This window comes from Phoxinus phoxinus (assembly GCF_949152265.1).
Source record: "Phoxinus phoxinus genome assembly, chromosome: 22".
Classification (NCBI taxonomy): Eukaryota; Metazoa; Chordata; class Actinopteri; order Cypriniformes; family Leuciscidae; genus Phoxinus; species Phoxinus phoxinus.
The window spans coordinates 22,032,139-22,056,779 of record NC_136897.1 but is presented as its reverse complement, the minus strand read 5'-3'; the positions used below and the strand labels follow the sequence as shown (position 1 = coordinate 22,056,779).

Sequence of the window (24,641 nt, the reverse complement as noted above, 5' to 3'; positions counted from 1 at the left end):
GTTGAACAACAGCAACCACACATGCACGGATTAAGACATCAGAAAGCTTCTGCTCATTTTAGACCGTCACTTTTTTTCTGGAGTCTTTTAGTCAATTACATGAGCACTTTATGATATGCATTCCTGTTCCTTGAAATGTACTTTCTCTTCTATTCATGTAAATGGATATATATAAAAAAACAGGAACTCCTTGCACACACGTGTCAGAAGTGAGACGTCTCAGACATTTTCCCATCTGAAATTGAGCGGAACAGCTGACGTCATACAACCAACTCGAAAATATTCCTTTTCTATGAACATGCGCGCACAAAAACCTTTTCAATGTAGATGTGCATGACTTAGCATGCAAATCTGAAGGTTCTCTTCTCATCCTCAATTCTGCCTCCACATCCCATAATCTCTATCAGGACGGTCGTGAGAGGGCCATCTCCGGGGGAACCTGAGCTAAGTAAAAGCCATGCAAACTCAGCGCAATCTTTGAGCTTTTTGTTCCCCCTCACCGCCAGTTATGATCATTTATTTCGGTCTGGTTTTAGGGATTGTTGAGAATCCAGGGTGTGAGCAGTGCAAGGTGTGCGTTTATCTCGCTCTCACACAGTAATGCTTTCTGCAAGCGGGGGAAGAATGCAAAAGTGAGAAGTGCTTGGCATGAATGGCAGTTTTGCCATGCCAAGCTTTATATCTGAACAGAAAATGACATGGTGGGGACCGATTCTAAGACACATCAGGCAGATGACGATAACCCAATAACACATGTTTAGAGATAAATGTCTGGTTGAAGAAATAAATGACTGCAGATAGGCTTCATCTGTATCTGGACCAGGAAGATAAAATCAAGGCTTTTTACTGTTCTGTTTGCAGTGTGTAATTCTCTACCAACGGCCACATACGAACGATCGATCGATGGATAGATGGATAGATAGACAAACAGATAACAATAACTTAAGAGATTTACTCCATTTAAATGCAGTTGTGACTCCCAGTACACATCTGAACTTGGCCATATGGAATCTATGGAGCTTTTAGGTCTTTTGAAGGGCAATCTGTGGAATTTATTTAAACATGGCAAAAAATGGAGCTAAACTGTTATTGGCAGCTGTAAGTACAAACAAATCAGCCCAAAAATTATTAAACAAAAATGCAAGGGTAAGGAATGGGTAAATTGTGTGAATGAGGAACTAATTATACAGACCTTTCTGTAAGCACAGATTTTGTGTGGGCCAACCATGAGTTTTCTTTACACAGTTTAGTATGTCTTACAGAAAAACCAGAGCCAATATTTAGATTTTAAGTGACAACCCATATAAATAACAAAATAAGGCCTTGATGACACAGATACATAAATACACCTACACAACTCCTCACAAAGAGGGGGGAAATGTGCTGAATAAAATGCATCATTCCTATAAGAAATCACATTTAACACCATGTCATAAAGGACTCTGGAATATATCGGTCTAGCTAAACTCAATTATGTTTATACCGTATGACCTGGAGAAGTTTCTGGACCGATAATACAAACTCACAAGCTAGATCTACCTCGTACTCCTTCATCCATCAGCAATTTGCAACTTGTGAAATAAGGGTCATATTACACAACACTGAACGTCACTTCTGGTGGGGTTTTGTTTCAGGTTACAGTCTGACAGTTTTCATAGGTTGTTATTAGGACAACGGTACCACCGGAGAAGCACTCCTCTGGGACGTCCCAACAGCCGTTCGGCTCGGCAACACCGCCTCGGCACCTGCTCCCACGGGACGGGGCACATCTGGAGGGGTGGGCGGAGAAGAGATTTGGCCCCTGCAGATGTTATCAACTCAAAGAGGCTACAACACCTGTGCTCACACTCTCACAAACACAAAGCAGGCGTGACAGATGACATACATACAAAGTCACACATAGCGAACACTCTCACACCTGCTCCCTCGCACATTCAAGTCAATGGGGCAGCGGAAGCGTCATCTGACAAGAGGGACACACTTGCCTCAGAACTCGCAATATCTTGAACAAAATAACCAGCCATTAAAGCAGCAAAGACCACATTGTTAAAGATGCTTGTACTCTTGCTATTATTTCAGGAAGGAGAGAACTGAAACTTCAAATAAAGAGAAGGAATAAATAAATCGAGAAAAGTGTCAGATTTATAATGAAAACGTTCACAACAATGTTTGTTTGTTTGCTTGAATAACAGCATTTTCAGTGTTGTAAATAATAGTGCTGGAGCTTGCATTCATTTATTTATTTATTTTTACATCAAATTTGTGTTTCCTTTTTGTGTGTGGGATCAATGTTCTTTTTTTACTGTATGACAGTGGTATGGTATAATGCAATACTAAAATATAATATTTTACAATCCCGAAAAGCTCTGAGTGCACATTGTTTATTTAATGTGAATGAAGCAATGGGAGGTTCAGCCAATACAAGACCAGTAATTAGAGGATCGTATAAAACATTTATCTTTTTTCCTTGGTTTTGTAGACTCTCAAATTGCATTCTTATCCTTATATTTCAAAAGACAACATTTTCTAGAAATTGAAAAATTATTGTCATGAACAATTCGGTTCATCTACTGATTTGAGTCCACTTAAAGAGCCCATGGGATGGTGATCTAGTAAAAATTGTACTATTGTGAAATATTATTACAACTGAATATAAGTGTTTTCTATTTTAATATATTTTCAAATGTAATTTTGCTGATTTTCAGCAGCCTTTACTCACATGATCCTTCAGAAATCAAGAAAGTTCTTTATCATCACTAGCCATGTATCCATTACAGATTTGCGCAAAACTTTTGCGATATTTTCTAAATGTCGATAAAAAAATATTGCGAAATGACGGCGTTTCCATTAACCGATGTCATGCGACTAAAACTAAATTTTTTCCTCTCGCGATAAGTCATTCCAAAAATCATGGATGTTGGTAGGTTTAAGTATATCCTAGCCACCACACTAACCATTATTATTAATCGAAGGAGTAGGTGTGTTTTCCAATGGCAAGGAAAGACCTTTATACTGTTGAGTGGCATATACTGTACGAGGTGTTTTGATATGAGGGTGTTTCTCCCTCATATCTGCTTCAAGGTCTTGATTGTGGCATTTTTGTTGTTTAGAATCCAGTATTCCCGTAATTATTTTGACTTTTATGAGTTTAATAAAGAACACCGTCTCGTATTCTGTACAAACATACAGTGTCATCAACATCAGGTGACCTGTAAATGCGCAAAAGCTGTTTCCATTGCAGTTTTGCGAAATATTCCTTTTTCGAATTGCTTGAAAAACCACCTCATGCGAGCATAAAAACTTTTTTTTGCGATATATGGGAGTTTTTGCGAAATTGACATGTTTCCATTGGGCGCATTTACAATTCGCAATTTGCGCAATTTGAAGGGTAATGGAAACGTGGATACTGTTGAAAACAGTTCTGCTGCTTAATAAAAAACATGATACATTACTTTTAAGGATTCTGATGAATAGAAAGTTCAAAAGAAAAACCTTATTTGATTAATTTTTTTACATGTAAAAGTCAATTGTATGCATCTTGATAAAAAGTATACTATTATATTTAACAATTTAAAGATATGAATGTTCCACAATTCACAATACTTTCAGCCAAAGAATCATTAGTTCCAAGCCAAACTCAATAAATGGATGGATCAAATTGTGGATTGAGGGCAAGATAGCATGTCCAGTAATTATCACAAGTTCGAAACCTGAGGGAAAGAAAGAAAATTCATGATATGACTAATTTAAAGAGAGAACGGTAATGTCAATCACAAGTGTGTAATAAGAACTATTAAAACAGAGTAGTGAGTGACCAAATATAACAGAATCCAAAATCCTTCATACAGATCCTTCCTGCACTCCTCTACTAAGGTTCCTTGGACATCCTGCACTCCCAATGCCAATGAGGAAGACTGACTTCTAACAGACGGATAAGTTAAGCAAGTCGTGTGAAACTGCAGACGGTAGTATCAGGGTGGCAGATTGCAGGGCATGTGTTTTTGTGTGTGGGCTCTATTCCAGCAATCACTCAATGGTCCAACAAAGGCCTGAATCATTGTGATAGAGGGTTGATGAAAGACAGAGGCAGGGCAAGCTTGCTCTAATAAGCTTGCTGGTGATTGTTTCCTACATGTGCCGCTTTGACGGGAAGAGGATGTGGCAAAATAACAGGACTTTAACAGATTTCACACTGTAAAAATCAAACGACTGTTCAATCAGAGCAGTCATTTCAGGGACGAACAATGGCGAGCACAACAACAGCAGAGAACAACGAACAGCAGCAGTGAAAATTAATATTTTAGCGAGTAGAAGTCTTGATTCTTCTGGTTAATGTTTAATTGGGCTCCAGATGTTGGTGCACTTAAGGGAAATTAAGAAAGCTTGAGAGACGGGATAAAGAGCAGCGAGCGGGGGATCAGTGCGCCGCTTTTACGGATGCAGTCCTGACATGAGGATTCAAAACGTTAGCTTCTGCTCCTTAAAGAAATGCAATGAATAAATAAAACTGATACAAAAGCACTCGCCGCAGCTCCCAAATACACTTGATGAGGAGTGAAAGGAGACAGAGGAGGAGTCCATCTGCGAGTGAGATGTGAAAGAACTCTGATGGGCCCCTGGGTGACCGGAGAGGCTGAGCGCTTGGTTCTTTGAGAGGAAGTCTGGTTTTCGGCTGTCATGAGTTCTGTAATCACGTCTGGGAACACGACATTCTCAGGCCTGAAGTAAAGCGAAGTGGAATCTGACAGGTTGTCTTCATTTCTCAAAGATTGGAGAGCGTATGACTGACAGCACCAAATCCTGCTTTAGGTTAACAGACAGAGCCGGACTGTAAAGTCCATCCAAATAATCAAACCTAGACCGAGCGGTTGGCAAAAGCTAAGAGGGTCAATCTTGTGCAAAGCAGACACTGGACATACATGCAATTAACACACATGAAGCCCATCGGCCATTAACCAATTGGTACCAATGAGACTTGCATTCATTAGTGCTAATAAAAGGCACAATTTGATGTCAAAGACCCTGAAATATGATGATCCATTATAAATACTAAAATATAAGATGATGTATATTTGGGATGTAGTAAGACTTGCTTATAATTATATTGTTACTGATATAATATACAAATAAATATACTAAATACAAATAAAATATATTCTTTATACCCACTATTACAGTCATTTCAGAAGTTAAAAAAAATCTAAATAAAAATACTGAAATATATTACAATTTTAATATTTTTTATATATATTTAGGAGCTTTTATTTTTATCCATACAGTTATCTGAATGCCACTGGTTAGCTGTTGCCTGAATGTGCAATAACCAGTAGTTGTACTGAAAAGTCACAGTGAATTTATAGTATTTACTATGCATGTGTAGATTCTCTTTGACACATTGTTCTGGTCGTCTCAGTTGAAGTGATCTAGAATGACATTACCCGGAATAAAACGAACCACAAAGCCTTCTCTTACAACTAAAAACACTCTAAAGCATCCAGTAGAGACTTTGAAGCAAACTCGTTAAAAAGTTTTCACTTCTTATGTTCACAAGTAAGTAAAATGGACAAATAAAATAGCTATGAAGAAAGTGAGCAAGAAATCGGCATCGCAATGAGGAAAATTAACTTTGTTTACCTGACGGAGTTGAGGATGATGATGTTCGCATAATTAAAGTCGGATTCGCCAACATGTAAAATATCTGCCTCACACACACATTATAATTTAAATAATCTGACAACCTTGTAAAACACGCTTTCACCATTTGCCCTATTGAAGCTAGACATCTTAAACTGTTTGCATAATTCAAGGTTCGGTCGCATAACATCATCCCTGTGGGTACTGAGAAGGATGGAAGAGAGAGAAAGAGATATCTGCATATAGAGCCGAGTAGTGACAGGTAGACAATGCTGATATGAATAATTGAAAAAAAAAAAAATCAAGTAAAGCAACATGCCGGAGCAATTCAAAACAAGCTTAATGTGAATAAATCATCAGAGGTGGGAAGAGAGATAGAGAGAGATGTTAATTATCTTGTGGCTGTAAAAATGTTTAAAAGACTAAATACAAAACTAGTACAAAACAAATTTCTGGTGTGTCTAACTCCCTTTGGTTTATTTAGTGTCTGTGTGTGGGTAGCAGTACAGAAACCCAATCGTAACAGCAGCAGGCAATGTCCTGTCGAATAGTTGGAGGGAACATCCAACAGCTTGGGGATTCTGAGTCTCTAAAGCCCACGTAGCTCATTCAAGGAAGGTTACAAGTCTGACTGATGAAGGTAGAACATTGAAAGATGATTCTTCATTTTAAGTCTGAATACTTTCACTTCCTCAATTTGAATACAAGAAAATGTTACTACCAAAATAAAACATTCAAAATCCTAAGCTAAAACTTGTGTTCTTTAAGATATGATTGGCTTACCACTGAGCAACTGTGGTTTGTTGCATTTACTGACAGGCAGTGAGTTTGCAGTAGGGTCTAATATAGTTTAGTGCAAACTCGTTCTTCAATATCAGCCTCTTTGCAGGCTTGTATTTTTTTAATAAACATTGTTAAAACAATATGAGCTGAAATGTGCCACATAAAGCCTGGAGGTTAGACTGAAGTGATCAGGAACCTTGTTCAAACTTGAGCAAACTTCATTTGTTTCTAAAAATTCAATTATTTAGAAAGATACGCAGAGCAACAGGTGCTACACGTACCCAGGGAAAAGAAAATCAAGGTTAGTTCTTCTGGTGTTTAGAATTTATAATATCTACATCCTCGTTATTATTTCACTAGATATGTTTACAGTATTTTTATGTGAATTTGGGGATTCTGCATAAATAATACTGGATGGAAATGCATACATTCTGCGTAAAATGTGCACAAAAACACTTGTGCCCATAATTGCCCACACACTACATTGGAACACACATTTACCAAACAATATCTTAAATGCACAACAAATAAAATAAATGCACCAAAAATAAAAAGTAACTCATGTTACTTTGCCTCAACAGAAGATGTGATTGGATAATTGGACTAAACAGCGGACCAATTTCATAGCACAGCAACTCAAATGTTGGTTTGGTCATTCTGAAATGCATGAGCCATAGTCTGTAATCAAAATGATAGGGTATAATTACCTACAAGAACACTTTTGTGTTCCCAAACACAAGGCATCAGCATCCGAACACAAGTTAACATTACAGCATTTATTGCGTCATTTATGATCTATGAAAAAAGTTTCCATTTTTATTAGATATTTTGTGCCAATTGACCAGGAAGTTACTTTTTCTAGAACACGCTTTATTTGCCAATTTTGTATGCGATATTCCAATATTGCGCAAAAGTGAAATTCGCAACTTTGGATGGAAACATGGCAACTGTGGCTAGGCAGAGTTTCCAAAAAATAACAAAGTGTTTAAATTATGTATTATGCTAACACAGCACAGTATTTATGCAGTGCATCAGGTTTATTTGCAGAACTACAAAGAAACATTAACATTGACTGACCAGCTCGCTGTGTGCCGAAGGTAACGGCCAGCCTGGTAAGCAGGTCCTCGTTCTCGTAACGATCTTCTTTGGCGATGACCCAAAAACAGCTCTCGGACATCTCCTGGGGTGAGATCTACACAGACCAAAAGCAAAGAAAAGAAAAGAAATCACGGCCTGACATCATCATCACACATCACGGTAGGTCAAGATACTGGAGTTGCTAGGAAACATGATGCATCCAAACAGTGAGGTGGGTTTATGAAAAAGTAAAGAGGAAACCTATTCAAATATTCATATTGTGTTCTATCCCAGGTCTTTATTTTGTTCTCCTACATGTCAGTGTGTGTGACAGCTGAATGCAGCCCTGGAGAGGCTTATTCTCAGTACATGAAAATACAGGGGGATAAAGGAAGGAAGCAAGGAAGGAAGGAAGGAAGGAAGGAAGGAAGGAAGGAAGGAAGCAAGGAAGGAAGGAAGGAAGGAAGCAAGGAAGCAAGGAAGCAAGGAAGGAAGGAAGGAAGGAAGGAAGGAAGGAAGGAAGGAAGGAAGGAAGGAAGGAAGGAAGGAAGGAAGGAAGGAAGGAAGGAAGGAAGGAAGGAAGGAAGGAAGAATTAACAGAAAGAAGAAAATCTTCTTCTGTATTATGTAATATTGTAAAGACGAAAATGAAGACTACAAATAATGTCTTCAGTAGTGTTCAATATCTAATCTGGAGGTGTGAAAGGAAGCCATAGTAACACTTGGGAGAGAAGTGCATTGTGGGATGATCAGTTTAAAGGAGTCTTCTTGTTAAGATAAAGACTCAAAGGCTAATCAATGAGACTGGCTGCGCTAATGAACAGACCTCACACTCCTGCCAAATACCTGAGCCAATAACAGCTCTTCAAATCTGCTCCATGAGGACATGTTCAAAGAAATCAAACAATCAGGAACGGACAGAACATGAGCCTGAAGAGTAGCCTCTCAGTGGAAGTGATTAACCCACGTTTCCAACTGCGAGTGTGATTAAGCGAACATGCGTTGCTGTGTTCAGCTCCTTTGACGGACATAGGGTGGCATGTTTCCCATGATGCACCAGCTGCCTCGTCTTTGACTTTCTAAGCTGCAAAGCTCTTGTTAATGAGTGATAAAAGTCTTGGGTCAGGAGCCATGAATATTGTATGGCGTCGGCTTCTCAAGCAGCTGTTTAAAAAGCATCTTTGTGTCCGCCTAATGGCTAATTACAAACAGGTTTCGGATGAGATGAAGCATATGGCAGATTTTTAAAAAACATCTGTATGACGGTGGCAAAAAGGACAAAGATTAAATATTAATCGTAATGTTATAAACTAACACAACTCAAAAGACATCGTATCGCAACATCTGCTGAGAAACGAGAGCAGGAATTCGCACAGTAAAGTGTGATCCTTCACAGCAGAGAAACATTTCCTTTAATGCTGCTTGGCAGCAAACAGAAGAAGTTTTCTTTGGTTACTTCGCAAACATCTGTCTTTTAAGTCTGCTGTTGCTGCTTGAGCACCAAAGGAGGATTCTGTCCTGCAAGGGTTTGAGTGAAATTAAAGACTAAAAAAAAGTAGTTTATGGTAAAAAAATTTTTTTACCTTGGACCAATTGAGGCGCTTCATGGAAGTGTCGGGTTTGAATTCCTTCTTGGGTTTCAGGCCGAAAGGCAGCGTGTGCTGGATTGAGTAGGATGTCAGGGCACCCAGTCCCAGAGGAGGAGGAGGGGGTGGAGGCATCCCAGGTACGAAGGCACAGCCTAGTGGAGGTGGTGGAGGTGGAGGGGGTGGTAGAGCTGCAGCCCCAGGAACAGGTGGAGGAGGTGGTGGGGCAGGGGGGAATGAAGAAGTGGCAGTTGAAGACAAGGCCGGAACAGATTGCATTGAAGGCAAGACCACTGGAACGGCTCCGAACTGTGAAAACAGACAACAAAAAGGTAGGAAAGAGGAGAAACATGCCTCATATTAATTCAGTTCCTGTTTATAAAACAACTTTAAAACTTAAAAATGTGGGGTCAGTAAAATTTATGTTTTTGAAAGAAGTCTCTTATGCTCACAGAGGCTGCATTTATTTGTTGAAAAATAGATAGTATTGTGAAATATTACAATTCAATAGAATTGTTTTCTATTTGAATATATTTTAAAATTATAATTATATAATACTGAATATTCAGCAGCAATTACTGTCATATTATTGTTCAGAAATAATTATAATGTTGATTTGGTGCTGAAGAAACATTCTCATTATTATTATTATTATTAATGTTAGTCAAAAAACTGTTGTGCTGCTTAATATTTTTGTGAAAACAGTGATTCATTTTGATGAATAGAAAGTAAAAAAGCAGCATTTATTTGAAATAGAAATCATTTGTAACATATTATAAATGTAAATAATTATAAATGTCTTTACGGTCACTTTTGATCAACTTGATGAATCGTTACTGAATAAAAGTATTAATTTATTTCCCCAAAAAAACTCTTAATGACCTCAAACTTTTGAAGACAATTTACAATAAGGTTCAAATTCAGTTCAAGAAGTTATTGCATTAAGTATTACTAGAATGAACTAGAAATTAAAAATTATTTTACAGCATTTTGTAATATAAATGTAAATTTCTACATATGCTAATACACATTTCAAGTTGTATAAATTAACAAACTACCCCATTAATTAACCATGCAAAATAGTACAGTTATAAATTAACATTAAAATAGCTAATTAATTCATGATACATCAAATATATGTAAATAAATGTAACTAACCATGAAGAGCAACCCATTCAGAATAAATGAAATGAAAAGTAAACAGAAAACAAGAAGATAAAGTATGCAAAAGAAAAACAGCCAACAAAAAAAGTTGAGGTATTTGTGCAAATTTTTTTTTTGCCCTATGCTAATACATAGACCATTTAAGTTTCTCAAAGCAGGTTTGAATCCTGCTGGCTGCAGTAGCAAAGTACTTCTGGGTGGTGGAGTGATGTAGTGGTTAAGATACGGGGTAAGTAAAGAGAAAGTTTCCAGGTCTGAACGCTGCAAGAATCCATCACCAATTGAATCACTGAGCAGCAAGGTCATTAAACCCTATGTAACTCCAGAGGGATCATCACTGCAATAAGTTCATGGCATTATCATGGCGATATCAGATAAAAATTGAGGAAGCAAATAAAAATAAAAAGATCCTTTGATCCTTTGTAATGTATAATTTATGTACAACAGACACTAACAGTACCTGTCCTTCCAGATTTACTCAGATAAGTAAATATAAAAGATTAATAAGACCATAACCCTTTCCTTGATAAAAAAAAAAAACACCTCAAACCCCTATCAAACATTCAGAGAAAACGAGTACAAGTACTCTAGTGTATTCACTCCATTCATTCTGAATGGCAAACAGCTGCAAGGGTGTGGGGAGGGGATTTATTGAACAAGTAGGTGTGCTCTAATTCAAACTGCACGCACACCGGCCTCCAGATAATTCACAGGCTAAGAGTCAGCATGACTGACGCTCCTGCATATGTGGAGAATTGACTGGGTGATTACGTTTTGCGTTGCTGCAAACGATCGCACCCCAAAGAGATGGATCAGCTTAACTGCCTGCACTCCAAACTTTCACTTCGCTCATTGGCCACTATCATTTAAGAATTGATCCGCTCTATCGACGATAGCCCGTTGAGCCAAAAAGCAATTGATCAAACAAACTGTTCAGTTGATGCCCTATTTGTCATGTCAATGGGAGGGTTTGCACGTCCGTAAAAAACGAAGAGTCTCTCGAGTCTTGTGTCGAGGACAGAATGGAGGAGAGGAGTACAGACACAAAGCAAGGAGAGCTAGAAAGTGAAAAAAAAAACAGAAACTGATAGCGTCACAGTACAAAGAAAACAATAAGGGCCGATACTTTACTAATATGGTGCCAATATACGGTGCATTCCTACTTTGCAAAAATATGGCACACGTTTAATATGCTTTAAATAGTTATACTGTATATATGGTCAGCTCCCCTCAATATAATAGTGAGCAAGTAGACGGATAGTCAGACAGGCTGATACAGAGACTGATATACACACCGATATGTGTGAAAGTGATATATAGTATTTATATATCACTGTATACCAAAAATATTATCTTTAAAAGTTTTATTCAAAAAGATTAAATACGGAGTAGCTAAGATCAGGGCTTCAGAGCAGCTGTTCAGGGTGAATTAGAGACAACATTAGGACATACTGTGCCAACCTCTGTCAGAAAGAAGCGCTAATGCTGTAAACAAGTTTAATGTCAGCTCCAAAAGCACCAAAATATTTGTGCATTTAGGGCTGAGCAAAAGAAGGGGCATGATGAGGCTGAGCATATTTGGCATACAAGTTATCCCATTAAAAATGGCATAAATGCGAGGATGTGGGGTAATTCTCTTCATTATTATCATGGTATAGTGAGAGATGTGTGTATTAGGGACTGGGGAAACAAAATCCCTTATTACTTGCATATACAGCTACAGGACAGACTGACTAGGGAGAACAGATGTGCCGTATTGCTTGTGTGGATCTAAACAATCAAATTTACCCCCGCACAATGTAGCATTGCCATCTACCAAAGGAACCTGTTGCAAATTAGCCTTAAGGTTGGTCTGAACAACAACTGAATCAGAGTCAGTTTTACATTATTAAATGTCAGTTTTACCCCATGAAAATGCTGAATATTTCTCGAGTGCTTGTTTTTAGTGCCAAAACATCTTTATCTGATGTAATAAATTCTGCATTGTTTCTGTTTATTTCAGAAAAGATGATAGAAATCCAATTAAAACAAATACATCAATGGCGTAATCACTGTGATGTCATGATTTCCCACAACATTTAATGTCAACTAACCAAACGAAGACACATAAAAACAAAAACAATGTCAGAAAGAGAGAAGTTAGACGAAGGCAACTGAAATGAAAGAACAAAGGAGTTAGAGAAAGAGTGGAATCCCTCAAAAACAGTGACAGAAATAGCCAAAACAAAGAGAAAGAAAAGCATGGATACCTGGTTTCTATAGGCCTGAAGTTCAGCTTCCAGCTCATTGATCTTCTCCTCGCTCTTTAACAACTGGGCTTGAGCTTCCTGTCTTCCCATGAACTCCTCATCAAACTAGAGGGCAGATGACAAAAAATAAACATAAAAAACAACAAAAATGCATCATAACACTTCTCAATTGTGTTCTTCTGTTAGAATTATGTACTAAGGCCGAGAACTAATAACTGAAATGAAAGATAATTACACTACAATGAAACAAATACAAAGCATAGACGATTTAATTAGGGTTTATCCAAAAAGTTCTGTCAGACGATTTGCATTGAGAAAGATCAATATTTAAACTGCTTTACCATGCAAAGAGAGCTAAAATTCTTTAGAGGGTCTTGATGAATATATATTATATATATTTCTATGAGCCGTATAATCAGGCTAGTTTAAGCTTACACGTTGCTTAGTAGTGGATGCTAAAAAGTTCAATAGAATCAGACAGATAAACAAGCAATCCGGCTGAAATATTACACTACAATTCAAAAGTTTGGGTTCAGTAAAGAAATAAACACTTTTACATTGTTACAAGAGTAACTTAATTCAAATAACTGCTCTTCATTTGAACTTTCTATTCATCAATGAATTCTGAAAAGAATAATCAGTTTCCTCAAACAAATTAAGCACGACAGTTTTCAAAATGTATAATAAGAAATCAAGCATATTTGAAGGATTTCTGAAGGATCATGTGACACTGAAGAATGGACTTTTTACTGTATTTTCATCAAATAAATGCATTTGAGAGACTTCTTTCGAAAAATTTAAAATAGCCTAGCGTCTATATGGTAGTGTACATATACGTACCACAAAACTAAAAACAACAACAACCTTTTAACTAATCATCCTCACAAAAAAAAGTGACAAAGGTGTTTTTGCTCACTGATTTAAAGGGGATGAATATATAGATATGAAACTTTTCAGAGAGGGAAATGCAGATAAGTTTGAGTTTCAATCATTTACTGGATGTGAAACCACTTGTTGCTCATTTTAAAAGTTAACTAGCCATCAGTAAAGGATGTAGTTAAAACTCTGTGGTTTGGCATCTATAGATCCGTTGCCCTCGACCACGTACATTTCGGCCTACAATTATAAAGGAACGCTCCCAACAATCAATACAGGGGCCTTTTTAATCTCAGAATACTGTTAATTACAAATGGCTGTTTGAACGATTTCAAGTAATCTCGCCTTAATTAAAGAAAGCTAAATGGTGCAGTCGTGAATGGTCTTCAAAGGCCGCATACTTCATTAGAGGAGCCAAAGTGAGAAGAAAGAAATGGAAAACAAGGGAGGGGTGGAAGATAAAGAAGAAGGAAAGAAAGGGCACTTGCCTTTTGAGCTAACTCTGAGGCCCTCTGTTCAAACTCCTCAGTCCTGGCTTTATCCACACACACCTCTGCAGTGAAATGAAGGAGAGGTTAACCATTTCAGTTTGTAAAAAACAAATTAACCAGCTCATATGTGAGAGCATAAACACACCTAACAGGTGGCTGAAGTCTACATCCAGACGTTTGCGGTATGTGAAATCAGGATCTGTGCCGCTACGATGGAGGACAATTTGAGACACACACTCCTCTATGATCTTAAAATACTGAGGCCTAGAGGACAGAGAACAAGAGAGAATAAGAGAGAGCGAGGAGGGAGGAAAAATCAATGCATTGTATTATCTTTTTGGAAATATGGTACCATTGACTCGGGCACAAAATGAGAAAATTTGTTAAATTAACTCTGAATCCTCTGACAGTAGCGATACTGGCTTATACAAGCTATTAACTGATGCAATGAAAATGACTGAGTCCTTTAAATCTGTGATGCTGCTCGACACTCATATAAAACAGAAAGAGAGATATAAAATGGAGAGGGATATGGAGAGAGACATAACAAAAGTGAAAAGGGATGGCGTATGCGATACTGTATAGAGTGAACTAATTGTGCAATCAGGCAAAGGATGTCCTTAACTTCACACCTAGAGTCACTGGTAAAATCAAACTAACCTGCTCTTTTGCTTCCCTATTCCCAACACTATAATATAAGCTCATCATATGCATATCTATATATTTTCATTTAAAGAACAGAAGTGATATTCGCCTGCATATTATAAACGGAGTTGACGTTTAATAAATGTAGCCTTTGTGACTGAATACAGACCTAGACTCACAATTAGTCTTTTCATTAAAAAGAGTAAAATTAGCAGAGCTTTCAAGTGGAAATAATTGGGATCAATCAGTCTCTTTGACCATAGGTGATCATTTGACCTTTTACAGGCATCATTTCTATGAGGTACTCTGAAGTCGACGCCATATAATAATGTTTAAAATGAATCACCAAAATAAATGTCTAAATTTCAATTATAATCAATTATAATTAAAATCAGTCTCAGTATTCTAGTGCCATTAATCATTTTCTCTAATTGATATGCTTGAAAACGGCACAAATAAAGTACCTAAATCAACCTCATTTTTGACATGCAAATATGGTTTACATAAATTCGGGTTATACAATTCAGATGACTGTATTCTCAGTTTTAGATTGCGTCAGCATTAAGGCACATAAATCCACATTCCCATAGGGAATAACTGACCATAAAAAGAAAACCTAAGCAGTGTGTGGTCATCGAACGTACTTTCCACAATGACTTCAGAAAGAGCAAAACATTTGAACAGCACAATTGGGATGTGAATGTGTTTAATATTAACGAGGTATACATTGCCTATCTGCTGTGTTTTTTTAAAACTAAGTAATATATCCTGTATTCTACATATTAGGAGCCTCTCTTTGATCAAGACCAGGTTTAACACACCCCCAGCTGTGAGCTCGAAGACATGAAACTCTCTTTGAGCAGACGCCACAGATGAAAAGAGAGAGAGAGAGAGAGAGGGGGGGGGGGGGTATAGGGAAGGGGAACAGTAATGTGGGCATGTGAGATGAGAGGAAGATGAAAGCAGGTTCATTCTCTTTGTTAGACACTGTCATTGGATGGTTTGGGGGGAAGAGACCAGCAGGGTGTGTTTGGACTGCCTGTGTAGAATAAGCAGTATTCATGGACAGAGTTTAGAGAGAAATGTTCATGAGGAGAGAAGAGCTTACTGGGAGGACTGGGACCATTTAATAATAATTGACCAATTCACCAGCAGGACTCGAAAAGACGACACTGCAAATGTATGTTTATTTGGTCAGAGTGTGTGTTTAGAAACAAGTTCTCCATGATACTTATATTTGCAAGATTAACTGCAGGACAGGATACAAAAAATCCTGAAAATTCACTAGGTCCGCCCTCCAAGTGTGTGTGTGTGTGTGTGTGTGTGTGTGTGTGTGTGTGTGTGTGTGTGTGTGTGCGTGTGTGGAGACAGACAGACAGAGGAGAGAGAGACAGAGACAGAGACAGAGACAGAGACAGAGACAGAGACAGAGAGAGAGAGAGAGAGAGAGAGAGAGAGAGAGAGAGAGAGGAGAGAGAGAGAGAGAGAGAGGAGAGAGAGAGAGAAGAGTGAGAGAGAGAGAGAGAGAGAGAGAGAAGAGAAGAGAGAGAGAGAGAGAGAGAGAGAGAGAGAGAGAGAGAGAGAGAGAGAGAGAGAGAGAGAGAGGAGAGAGAGAGAGAGAGAGATTTGCATCAGCTGCAGAATGAGTGCTGCTGCTTCTCCAGTACCGCCACTCAGCAGATGGTCTCCATCTCTACACCTCTATTTCCCTTTGCACTTCTCTTTTCTGTCAAAGCTGTTATTCTAAAAACAATATACAGCTCACTGGCTAAAGATCTTGAAAAGCTGTTCTCCAACACACAACACACCGAGTCATTAGTGAGACCTTTACTGCCATGAAAATGTATGCTGTTGCATCACTGGCACTAATTAGACAGAAATCAATTAAAAACCTCAGACTAGGTTTGAAAGGGAAGAGAGGCAGCATTTTCATAAAAATTGAATATGAATATAAGATGAATATAACGTGATTGTAAGTGCTGGAGTTGGTTTTGAAATACTTTTTTCACAGGTGTATGAAAGGTCTTGGGCGTCCAATACTATTTGACAGTTTTTAACAGTTTACTATTTAACACACCAACTCATTCCTTAATATTATTCTAAAATACATCAATTAGTAATAATAACTGCAAAATGAACAAAATCAAAGAAATAGAAGTATGGGAATAAAGTAGTAACTGAATAAAATGTTTAACTTGTAAAAAATAAAACATTTAAAGTAGCCTTCCTTTGCCTACATTACATAGCCATTTATTGGGTATTTTTCTCCATCTAGTCAGCTCAATAAAACACAAATACATAAACAAGCAGTCCTCACCGTGTGAAATAGTCATTCCTGACCAGCAGTAGGTGCTGCAGTATGGAAAGAAAATGGCTCTCAGCACTTGTGTCCTTCACAGAGCAATATAACACATTAAAGACATCTCCAATATCAGTACACACTGTGTTAAGGAGCACTCAAGTACTGCCACTGGTAAATTAAAGGGAACAAATGGAAAAATACAGAAAAAGAGAACATACATACTCTCTTATAAATAGTGTAGACACGAAGACAGAGCAAAGACTTATTGACTAGCCTTGTCAAAGCATGAGACTTGTAAAACACTAATGAAAACAAATGAATAAGGGAGATTTATGGTTTTGATTAAATCTAAGAAAACATCAATGCAATCAGAGCATGGTTTGCAATGATATTATTACAGTCCGCATATGACCACCATATTAATGTTGGAGGTCCTCTAAGGATCAAAGAATGAGTGGGTGAAAGAAAGAGAAGACGACACAGGAGAGGGAGAGTTTTCTGAGGAGCGTTTATGTGTGGACAGAATATCAAATGAAATTGTATGCGTCTCAGCATCAGAAGGATATTCCAGTTCACTCCTGATGTCCTCCAGGCGATGGGAGAACTCAATCATGTCCTCCTCCTTGTGCTCCTCAAAGACCTTCAGCTGAATATCCAGAGCATCGTTTTTTACAGTGTTCAAGCTCTACACCGAGGGAAGGGCAAATGGAAACAAAGAAGAAAAGAGCAAATTAAATGGGTCATGCAATAGAAAACATGATATTCCTTTTTAAATAAAGAGATGATGTACTATGTAGACATACAACTCCAATCTACAACACACTTGTTTGTCCTTGGAACTCTCTGCCAGTCCACCAAAACTATTGCGGGAAATTTAAACCAAGTGCACATTCATACAAGAATAAAGCTCATTGAACTTGACACTGAGATTGGTTGCATAAGTTGTGCACCAACACAAAAGAAATCAAAATGTGAAAGTTTTCTTCTTTGTCTATGAAACTGCTTGGCCTAAGCTGTGAAAAAAAGCTTCACAGTACTGATGTCAGAACCACAAGAACATTAACACATGGTACACATTTCCACCAACAGTATTCTGAAAATCGTGGGAGTATTGTTGCTTGTTTCATATGCGAAGAGGTTAGCCAATCAGAACAGAGGTCAACTACATATAGAAGTCCTACAGATATGGAAGCAAAACATCAGGTGTAATTCTAAGTAAACAGCAAGAATGAGGGAAAAAAATCATGGGAAAAATTACATTCAACTGCTTTTGTTGCAAGAAAACGTGACTAACATTTTAAGTGGACTTTCAGGGGAAAATGTGGAATATGGCCACTTTAAGAGGGAAAAAAGAGAAACACTGACAAAACACTTTCCAAAAATGTGTATTTAGAAGGAAAAAAAAATAATAATAATTTTGCTTTCATTCCATCTCTTTTTATTCTCTACTCCCATTTCTGAGGCAGCTTCTGTTTTGAATAATAAATAAGACATGCGTGAGGCATTAATCTATCTCACTCGCACACTCCCTGGCTTTCATTTCACACACTTCTCTCCTGTTTTGTTCGGGCAGTTTTCAGTTGTTTGTTGATAGAACATAACCACATTCAGAATGCCAAGAGGAGACAGACCGAGAGAAAGAGAGAGACCAATCCAATCCAGGCTGTAGCTATTGATTCAGCAGAGCGACCTCTCCTTCAGGCCTCATAAATTATTCGCAGACCCATTTTACAATATTTCACTCAAGTGGACAACTCATTTAAATATTAATACACAGACAGTGGTGGAGCCGCTTACCGGCAGGATCTCTCGCAGGCCGCAGCGCATAAATTCATTTCGGATGTGCAGCCTGAAGTCCAACTCATCAGGAGACGTTACGAGGGCATTGATGAGCTGCATGCAAGCCACCTAAAGGGAAGATTCAGTATGAGTATATATATATATATATATTTGTGTGTGTGTGTTCGTATATATGCAGGTCTGAGGTTACAGTATATATTTGAATTACAAAGGGAGTGTATATGTAACTGTTGAAATACTAAATGAAGTGTGTACTTGGATTGATTAAACTGAATATTTGTTGCAGAGCCATTTAAGTGAACTAAAAAAAAAAAACTAAAAAAACATTTTAATTTAAAAAGATAAATGGCAACCAGTTACAGCATTTAAATTATACAAAATCCTTTTTACATAATACATTACAATTTAAAACTTTAGGGTAAGTTAGTTTTTGTGTTTTAATTAATATTTTTATTCAGCAAGGATGCATTAAATTGATCAGAAGTGACTGACGACTTTATAACAATAAAAAAGTCTTGCACTTTTCTTTCTATTCATCAAAGAATCTAGAAAAATGTACCACAGCTTTCTCAAAAATAGTAAACAGCAAAAGTGTTTGATAAATTGATAAGACTTTATATAATTTATATATAATATAAAAATTAAACTTTATAAATGTATATAAAAAAAAGTAGTGACATTACTAATGTGTGACATTATTTTACAATATTGCTGTTTTACTGAATTTCTTTATCAAATAAATCCACCCTTGGTATGACTTTTTGACGCCAATCTTTCGAATTGTAATACAAAAATATACATGTATTTCTAAAAACCAAAAAATACAGAAATCAAAGTAATTAAAAAAAAAAACACATTTGAAAACAGCACAGTTAACAGTTGTGATATGAAGCCTTTATTTTTAGAAGAATGTACGGTATATGAGACTGCAGTTTGGACTTGTTGCAGAGCATCACTGTGGTTTATGACTCTCGCAGAGCTCTCAGCCAACAAAGGATTCCATCACCTCAGTCAAAATCTACTATCCATTTCCTCAAGCAACACAGATCATCAATTATTGATCAGCCTTCTTCGCAACACCCTAAATCACACGTGTGTGAGGAAATGTTTAGTTAAAAGGCACTGGTGCATTCAGGGGACCGAGGCATATTGAACAGACAGTGAATTGTCTGTATGGCCCTGTGTGTCTGTGCCTCCTGTTCACAATGTCTGCTGATACAATAATTGATTATTACACAAACCATACTGATTCCACATTATTTATAGTGGTGAGTCTTAACCGAACAGGTTGTGATGGCACAGGGCTGGTACGAGTTTATTTTTTATTTTTTTTATTTTTTGTTCAGTTACCAGGGACATTGCACATTAATAAACATTCCTGTAAATGTGTCAGAATTAGCCAAAGGCAAGTTATACGTCAACCTAAGACAAAATATATATTGTTAAATACACACTAGTAAAAAATTAAATAAAATATATCACAATCCATTATAATACCAATAAAAATAAAACAAACAAACAAACATAAAAGTACAATGACAAGGAGAAATAGTATCGATGACAGAAGCAATACCCAGAAAAGCCAACCATTCTAATGTTGAAAAAGCGGAGTACTAATTAACAATTTCTCTAACTGACCTCTAAAATAATATATACGGTATGCATCTAGTTCTCTTATAGTTGTTGGAATAATGTTCCATTGTCATGCAGCTTTATCAGACCAAGCAGATTGAGTAAAATTACTATGCCTGAGTGGAATAATACAATCTCCTCTTAATGCACCTCTTATGAAACACTACAGTTATTCTAATACTAACTAACTGACTAAGAGGGGAAGAAGTCAACCCATTTTAATCGTATACATGAGAGATACATTTGCATATTTAATCAATCACCCAGCTCAGCAGATTCTATTTTTCTAATATTGAACAGTGATGAAAATGTACCAGTTTCTTATAAAGAATTTGTGTATGTTTGTATAAAGACACTAATGGTTTTAGAGTTTATACACATTTAGTTGCAAGCAATTTTGCTTTAACCATGCTGATACATTAAAGCTGCAGTCCGGCACTTTTTGGGGTTTAAAAATATCAAAAAAGAAATTTTTGAAAAAAAACGTAACCAGCCAGTGTTCAAAACGATCTGCTTGCCTTACCTCGATTCAAAACGGTAAGCTTGTAATAATGATTTTAATTCCAGTGGTACTGGTGGATTTCCGCGGGAATTTCGAGCATGTCTTTGCGTCATTACGTCACTTCTGTACACATAGAGAAGGAGTCCCCGGCTAGCGTGTGTGGATGGTGGAGGTGGAGATTTAGTTTAGCACTTGGTATGGCGGATCCCGAAAGTTTAAAGCGACAATCACCAGTGACAACTGGAGATTCACCAGTTGTAAAACCCAAAGACTTCGGACTTCAGAGTGGCTATAGAAAAAATATATTTTTCACGTTTTGACGTGATATAAGCAATCGTTAGATTTAATCAGCATGATATAGCCCACTGCTATGCTTCCCCCCACCCCCCGAATTTGGTCAGAACAAAAGTTAATGTTACTTACTTGTTCAGATGACATTTTCCGATGAAAATTCTAATGTTGACACTTTCAAAAAGTATACTCTGAGATTGCTGATGACAGTAACGTTACAGTATCCACAGCGACGCGGCAGCCTCAATACATTGTGTTCATCCGCGCTGTTTCATGCCGATTTACTACCCACGCACAGTTAATAATTCCGCGAATAACTGCAATTGCAGATTTCTAACAGAGATGGCGACAAAGAGGAAAAACGACGGACTGCAGCTTTAACAATATAATTTGTAAGTTCAATAGCAACTTGTGTCATACTATTATTACGATGTAAATAAATGACTGTGTAATCCACATTTTTACTCTTATGAACAAGTTATTTTCAGTAAAACATACAGCACAACAGGTATAGTAGTATAGTACCCCCTGTACTGTATTCAATTAAAATAAAATCAAAGAATCAATATTTTTACACAACCTTAAAAATAGCAGGAAACATTTCAAATCTTAATCCTAAGGGTCAAAACACGATAATGATTATGAGAAATAAAAATTATGACATTGCATAATTAATTTAGTTCATTCATCAATGATTCAAACGGTAACTCCTGAGTTGGAGTCTTTTGAGTGATGCACTAATAAGTATGCTCATAAGAGTAATTGTTTGTAAATCAGACTATACTGGTTGGCTGTAAGATTTTGATTCACTACAAAGAACTAGTTCATTAAATAATCAATATTTGTACCCTTGCATCCAAAGAACTGTAGGCAATAGGAAAAGGTCCAAACTAAAGAATAAAATTTAGTCGGGTAAGGTATATTGATGATATTTTTTTTTAAATAGAAGAAAAAAAAAATATATATATATAAGATCTACATAAGCAGAAATTTTGTATTTATAAGACAACAATATTATATTATCCATATTTGTGTGGCTCAGTGGTTGAACTGCGGGAGAAATCTCAGCAAAGTTGAGAGCAAAAGAGAAACTTGCTGACAGCTTTCATGAGGGAAAAGAAAAACATATTAGCCATTAATAACTTTACCATCTTCTTAATCTTCCCACTTCACAAGCCTGGTGACAGATGGGAGTGGTGAGAGGACAGGATGAGGAGAGAAAGAGAAAATCTATTCCTATGATAATCACTCACCCTCCATTAGCTCAAGGTAATACAGTGCTAAAAGAAATATCTACTAGACGTAGACATGAAAACACAAATTATGTATTGATAAAACAACATTCTGAATCATTTACTAACTCCTCTCACTCCAACATAAACAAACTGAACTTTTTTGCTGAGTGTATGTCTCTAAGAGCATCTATTTGAAGAAACATGCCCCTAAATATATCTCAGAAAAAGGAGGGTAGAGTGAACTCCCAAACTGTTTTCAGTGATAATGGTCTGTAATAAATGATTTATGTAGTTAAAAGAGATCACAGCTGACTATTAGTGTGAACAATAACCAGTCAATCAATAAAACATTACTTAGAGGCCGCTAAACACACCAGTTGGCCTTCATGGATATTAACCAGCATGCGTGTCTTGGATATTCTTTGGGCTATTTTTCTCCTCTCACTTAAACAATTCCTATCTAATGGAGAGTAACCAGCCAAAAAGGGCCGTTTCCTGTGTGACCTGCTATTGTAGAGCATGCAATTGCCTCGTATTAACTATTCAACACTATGAAAAGCTTTTGGGCTGAAAGAGGAGATATTATTGAGTTGATTAATGCTAAACATAAAATTTTGCTTGAGTTGCTACACTACTAAATAAGTTGCTCTCTACAGGTCACAGAAAAGCATTAAAGCACAATTGTGTCAAAAGAATATATTTTTTGCTGTAACATTCACTGATGAGTTAGTGGTTTATCCTAAATGCTGGATATGAGAACATATGTGAACATGTGCTAGCTCTATACATATTTGAAGGGAATGCTCTGTGCCTCTCTTTCACCTCCCTCTGCTACCAATTAAACTGAAACACGGCTACTTTGATCAGCCTCAACAATGAAGCCGTGCAGTTAACGCAGCCAAACCAGTGCATGTTGTTCGGTAGCGCCAGCACACTCCAGAGGAACAGGGCACTTACAACGAGCGCACATTCTGCGACAAGAGAGCCCGGAGACAGTCAAAACTAAACATTCAGATAAGGTATAGGACACAAGGCATCAGCACTGTCCTTGGAAAATTACCATTTTTTACAGAGAGACGAGAAAGAATGACTGACGGACATATTTTCTACTTTTTGGAGTATTTAAGAAAACTGTCCATTACAAGACCTGTGGTTTACAGACCCTGACTCATGGTGCACTTCTGTCTTATTTAGAGTCATAGGACTAAATATCCCAAGTCAAATTAGTAATTATTTATGGAATTATTTTAAATCTTATCAGGGATGCTTGACTAATGCCAGTTTGTGCTTTACAATGCAAATTAAGTGCTTTAACTGGCAGCACTAATCTTACAATTGTCCTGAGCCCCTAAGCATGCGGACTAAACAAAAGGTCATGTTGATTTGTCAGAAAGGGGCAGGAAATTAAGTTAGTTTTATAACGTTTAATTTATTTAGGAACACTTGAGTATCTTTACTTATACAAGCTTTTGAAAAGTGTTCTTGTATAAAAGACTGATCTTTAACAAGCAGACTTGCTCATTTGTTTTCTGATCCTTTTTGGTGTAGGCCTCTATACATTTTAAAGTGTAAATTGCGTTTTTAGAGGTGATTCAGGGCCTGTGACTTTATCGTTATATTGAAGTCACTACCAGGCAAATTGCTGGTGCTTCATCTCAGCATGACCATTTAGCGGCCCTCAAATCTCTGAGGGAAACATTCAAAATGAAATATTATATAAAGAAAATGTATTTCCGGAGCACAAAACACCAGTCTGTCACAACAGAGGAAACCACACTGTAAGAATGGTTTGTTTTATACTGAAGTGTTATAATTAATAGACAGTCATATTTAACAGTGATATTTGTGCGATCACTGAAAAAGAATAATCCTTTATTCAATCTTGCTTTTTTTCCAATGAAAACATCCTTAAAACAAGATAGATTTCACTGATAAAATGCATAAAAAGGTTATTTACTTACTTTTATTTAAAAAGTTCAAGTTAATAAATGAATTTACATTCAATTTAGTTACAAATAACAAAAAATATATATATATATATTTTATTTATTAATATTAAATTATATAAATGTATATATTTCATTGCTTGACAATAACGCTTGTTCGGTAGTCAGGCTCAATTGGATATTTTAAAGGGGCAAGTGAGAGAGGAAGGCATCCAAACTTCGGCCACCAAACATTTTCAGCTGAGATTGATTCTTGCTTCATTCTCATATTAAACAGCCATTTGAACGAATCTGTTGAATGAATAACTCAATGACTCACTTAAGACAATTGCCACCACCTATTAACATCTTTGTTTCGTATTTTAAAAAATCATTGCATTTCTCCAACATTTCATATTTGTGTCAGTACATGTGGAAAAAAATAATAA

General features: G+C 36.9%; 1 protein-coding gene across 3 annotated transcripts in view; it reads right to left on the bottom strand.

The window, feature by feature from the left end:
* Window positions 1-24,641, bottom strand: part of diaph3 (diaphanous-related formin 3) — a 284,319-nt gene that overhangs the window by 150,088 nt on the left and 109,590 nt on the right. For all 3 annotated transcript variants that reach the window (XM_079598020.1, XM_079598019.1, XM_079598018.1), the window contains exons 9-16: window positions 18,605-18,715; window positions 17,374-17,492; window positions 16,823-16,939; window positions 14,006-14,124; window positions 13,858-13,922; window positions 12,494-12,598; window positions 9,078-9,389; window positions 7,495-7,609 (exon numbers count right to left, since the gene is read on the bottom strand). In XM_079598020.1, coding sequence (XP_079454146.1) covers window positions 7,495-7,609; window positions 9,078-9,389; window positions 12,494-12,598; window positions 13,858-13,922; window positions 14,006-14,124; window positions 16,823-16,939; window positions 17,374-17,492; window positions 18,605-18,715 — 1,063 coding nt within the window. The remainder of the gene's footprint in view (window positions 1-7,494; window positions 7,610-9,077; window positions 9,390-12,493; window positions 12,599-13,857; window positions 13,923-14,005; window positions 14,125-16,822; window positions 16,940-17,373; window positions 17,493-18,604; window positions 18,716-24,641) is intronic.